Here is a 3,035-nt window from a genome sequence, read left to right as displayed (position 1 = left end):
ACCTTACTTAACCCAACAAAACCTAACCCGTTCCTTATTTTAACCAATTCCATCTAACTTACCATAACCTAACCCGTTGAATTCTATCTAACCTGCCAAACCTAACATAAACTAACCCATTTCTTACCCTAACCAAACCTACCTAACCTATCATATTCTAACCCGTCCCCTAACTGTATCTAACCTATCCCGTCCCCGAATGGCTATTTTTTATTTTGACGCACTTTTTTAAATTCTTAAATTTTCTAGATTTAATTTAATCCGATTTAATTAACAAAAAGCTAATAAATATTTTCTTGTAACAATAAATTAACGTTCCTACTTTATTAATGCTAAAAATAAATTATGTAAAATTATTTTGTAATCAGCAATGGAAACAGGATGAATAAACAGCCTCATTACAGGGTTAATGTGGCGGGAGGAAACCCCTGACCCTAACCTAGCCTAATCTACCCTCATTCTAATCTAATCTAACATAATCTAACCCAACCTGAACCGACATAACATTACCTGCCCCCAGCCCTATGAAACTTAACGTAACCTAGCATAACCTAATCTCTCCCCTATCTAACTTAATAAATCCTAACCCTAAATCTAAATAACCAAGCCCGATCCTTAGGTAATCTGGCATAACCTAACCATGCCTAACTCATATAACTTAGCCCGTCCACAATTCACACTTTTTTCTGTTGCCCATTTCAACTTAACGTAAAAGTTTTAGCCTTGTTGGTTGCACTATTATGTCTTGAACTCTGACCAAGCTGAATCGTATTATCAATTAATGTTTTCGTACAAACGTTAAGGATTCTTGGGTAGTTGAGCTCAGGCGTTATCATGTTCCTGTTCTCTGCAGATTGGTGGTTTTAAACACAAGTTGAAAATCATGTGCTTTTTTTGGTTTCATGTTCAAGAGTAAAAGTTTTTGTAGAACCATGAAATATTCTAAGTATATTTTGAATTAATTCAGACCAGAGAGTTTTTCTTTACCTCCTTCAACCATCTTGACTCGTTAGAAGAGAATAGTACGCCATCAGCAAACAATCACAAGATGGCATCGATCCATTCGATAAATATCATCACATTTCTCACAAGAAAAAATACACTACGAAATAAAATTCTTAACAAACACAGATTTAGTAAGAAACCGACTTTTATTTCAAATCATTTGAACAATTCAATAAAGTAGAACGAGTCACAAACATAAAGAAGACTATCATCTAAATTAAAGATGTTAAAACAGTGGCAATTTACAAAAAGAAAACATAACTCACTCTCACGGAAACGTGGAAGCTTCGGGTACTCCCAACTCACCTACATGAGTAAGAAATAGATTTTACACAAAATTTTGAAATATTTTGATTTCTATTTTATTTTTTCCCATATGTTTAATTTATGAATAACAAAGCTTAATTAATAATCCTAACTGAATTAGTACTTAAGTTTGAATGTTTTAAGTATTTTATTGGTACCTCGAATATAAAGTCAATGTTAAATGTTTAAAGAGTCAAGCTCACTTCCTGAATAGAAATTATTGCAGCAAAACAGAATAACACCTGTTGAGGATCGTCGCATACTTTGATATCAACTGAGTTTAAACACCGATAAAAACTTTATACTTTTTTGGCGTTTACTTTTGAACAAATTCTAATTAAACGGATTTCAATAGTTCCTGACCAAGTGGACCCACTGTCGTTCTTGACTGAAAAGGCACTCGAGTTCGCAAAACGTTACTTGAAAAAGAACGAGCCGTTCACTTACAAAGAGCTGCCGATTCTGAAAGTGCGGGGTGATGACATCAACCTTCAGGTCAGAATCAAGGATCTGTCAGTCGCGAGCGGGGCTACCTTCCGCACAGACGACATCATCACCGACCCGGAAAGGATGTCGATCCGCTTCAGAATCATCTTTCCTCAGATCATCATAGCGGGTCGTTATTCGGTCAGCGGAAAAGAAGAAGGAAAGAAGGTCTCCTCTAAAGGCCAATTCAGGTAAAAACTATTAACCGAACTTCTTATCACACTGTTATAATCCGCTGTGTATGCTTAATTGTGTAATCAGGATTGGACTTTATAATTCGAAGGTAACCGGGCGCCTCAGCTTGCTTATAATCGAGGGGAAAATATACATCAAGCGATTTGACATGGACTATTTCATCAATAACAACTTAAAGGTATAATCAAATATTATATTGATGTCTGTAATGCTAATTTTTTGACAGTTTAGGTGGAACAGTTAAGCATAGATAGCAAGGGGATGACGGAAGACGATCTTTTCGAACTGCTACCCCATGTCATGTTCCTTTATCTCGAAGAAAATGAAAAACTCATATGCTTCATAATTAGCATCGAACTTACAGAATATGCAAACGTTCGGCTGGCCAAGCTTTCTGTTAAAAACGCTGTGAAATGGCTCACAGAAGAAGTTTAAATTACAATTAAACGCAAAATAACAACATTTGTAGTTTAGTCTTCTCCTATCATTTTGGCCCGCCTATTCTCGCTGTTTCGGTCTGTCAAACATTTTTTAGCTCCTCATCATCTTCTGAAAAAGGGGAAAAACAGTTTGATACAACAGTCTAATACAACAAAAATAGCGAGGATAGGCAGACCAAAATGATTGGGAAGACCTACAATATTATCTAACCTTACCGCTCCTCACTATTTCAAATACTCGATATTACCTAAGTTAAGGTTAATGAAAAAAAAGGTGTTTCTTTTTATCGTAATCATTTTTGCTGTAAAGCTGCGACATAAATTGCATATAAAACGTTATTTTTAAAACTAACTAATAAGCTGGGCGGAAAGTAGGCTAAACCAGCAATTCAGTTCTGTCCATCTGTTTGGTTGGACTTCTGCGCCGTTCAGTTTTCCCTATTATCCGACAAATGATTGTTATCGTTAAATTATAATTATAAATTGTTCGTATGTTTCATTTAAAATTAACAAATGTCCTTAGTTACTGACTTTGCGTAAGATTTTGTTATATTTAATTAATTAAGGTTTTTAGTCGAGATGAAAAAAGCTAATGGCACGAGC

General features: G+C 35.2%; 1 protein-coding gene across 2 annotated transcripts; it reads left to right on the top strand.

Moving 5' to 3' along the window:
- The first annotated feature begins 888 nt into the window (after positions 1 to 888).
- On the top strand, positions 889 to 2,592 carry LOC106665602. Of its 2 annotated transcripts, none has more exons than XM_014392105.2 (4): positions 889 to 1,319; positions 1,667 to 1,988; positions 2,059 to 2,170; positions 2,219 to 2,592. In XM_014392105.2, exons 1-4 carry the CDS (start codon positions 1,229 to 1,231, stop codon positions 2,234 to 2,236), a joined length of 543 nt encoding a protein of 180 aa, XP_014247591.1. In that variant the 5' UTR covers positions 889 to 1,228; the 3' UTR covers positions 2,237 to 2,592. The 2 variants fall into 2 exon arrangements, with proteins under 2 accessions (XP_014247591.1, XP_014247590.1); XM_014392104.2 differs by having other exon boundaries at positions 2,224 to 2,584.
- Positions 2,593 to 3,035: the final 443 nt, after the last annotated feature.

Source organism: Cimex lectularius, unplaced genomic scaffold, assembly GCF_000648675.2.
Source record: "Cimex lectularius strain Harlan isolate CLEC.00 unplaced genomic scaffold, Clec_2.1 scaffold239, whole genome shotgun sequence".
NCBI classification, from domain to species: domain Eukaryota; kingdom Metazoa; phylum Arthropoda; class Insecta; order Hemiptera; family Cimicidae; genus Cimex; species Cimex lectularius.
The sequence above is the reverse complement of the archived record's forward strand: the minus strand, read 5'-3'. Positions and strand labels throughout refer to the sequence as shown.

Coding starts and splice junctions, on each gene's coding strand:
- LOC106665602 (XM_014392104.2), top strand. CDS start 1,229: ATGTTAAAACAGTGGCAATTTACAAAAAGAAAACATAACTCACTCTCA. Junction 1,320..1,666: donor CTCCCAACTCACCTACATGA/GTAAGAAATAGA, acceptor GGATTTCAATAG/TTCCTGACCAAGTGGACCCA. Junction 2,171..2,223: donor TCATCAATAACAACTTAAAG/GTATAATCAAAT, acceptor TTGACAGTTTAG/GTGGAACAGTTAAGCATAGA.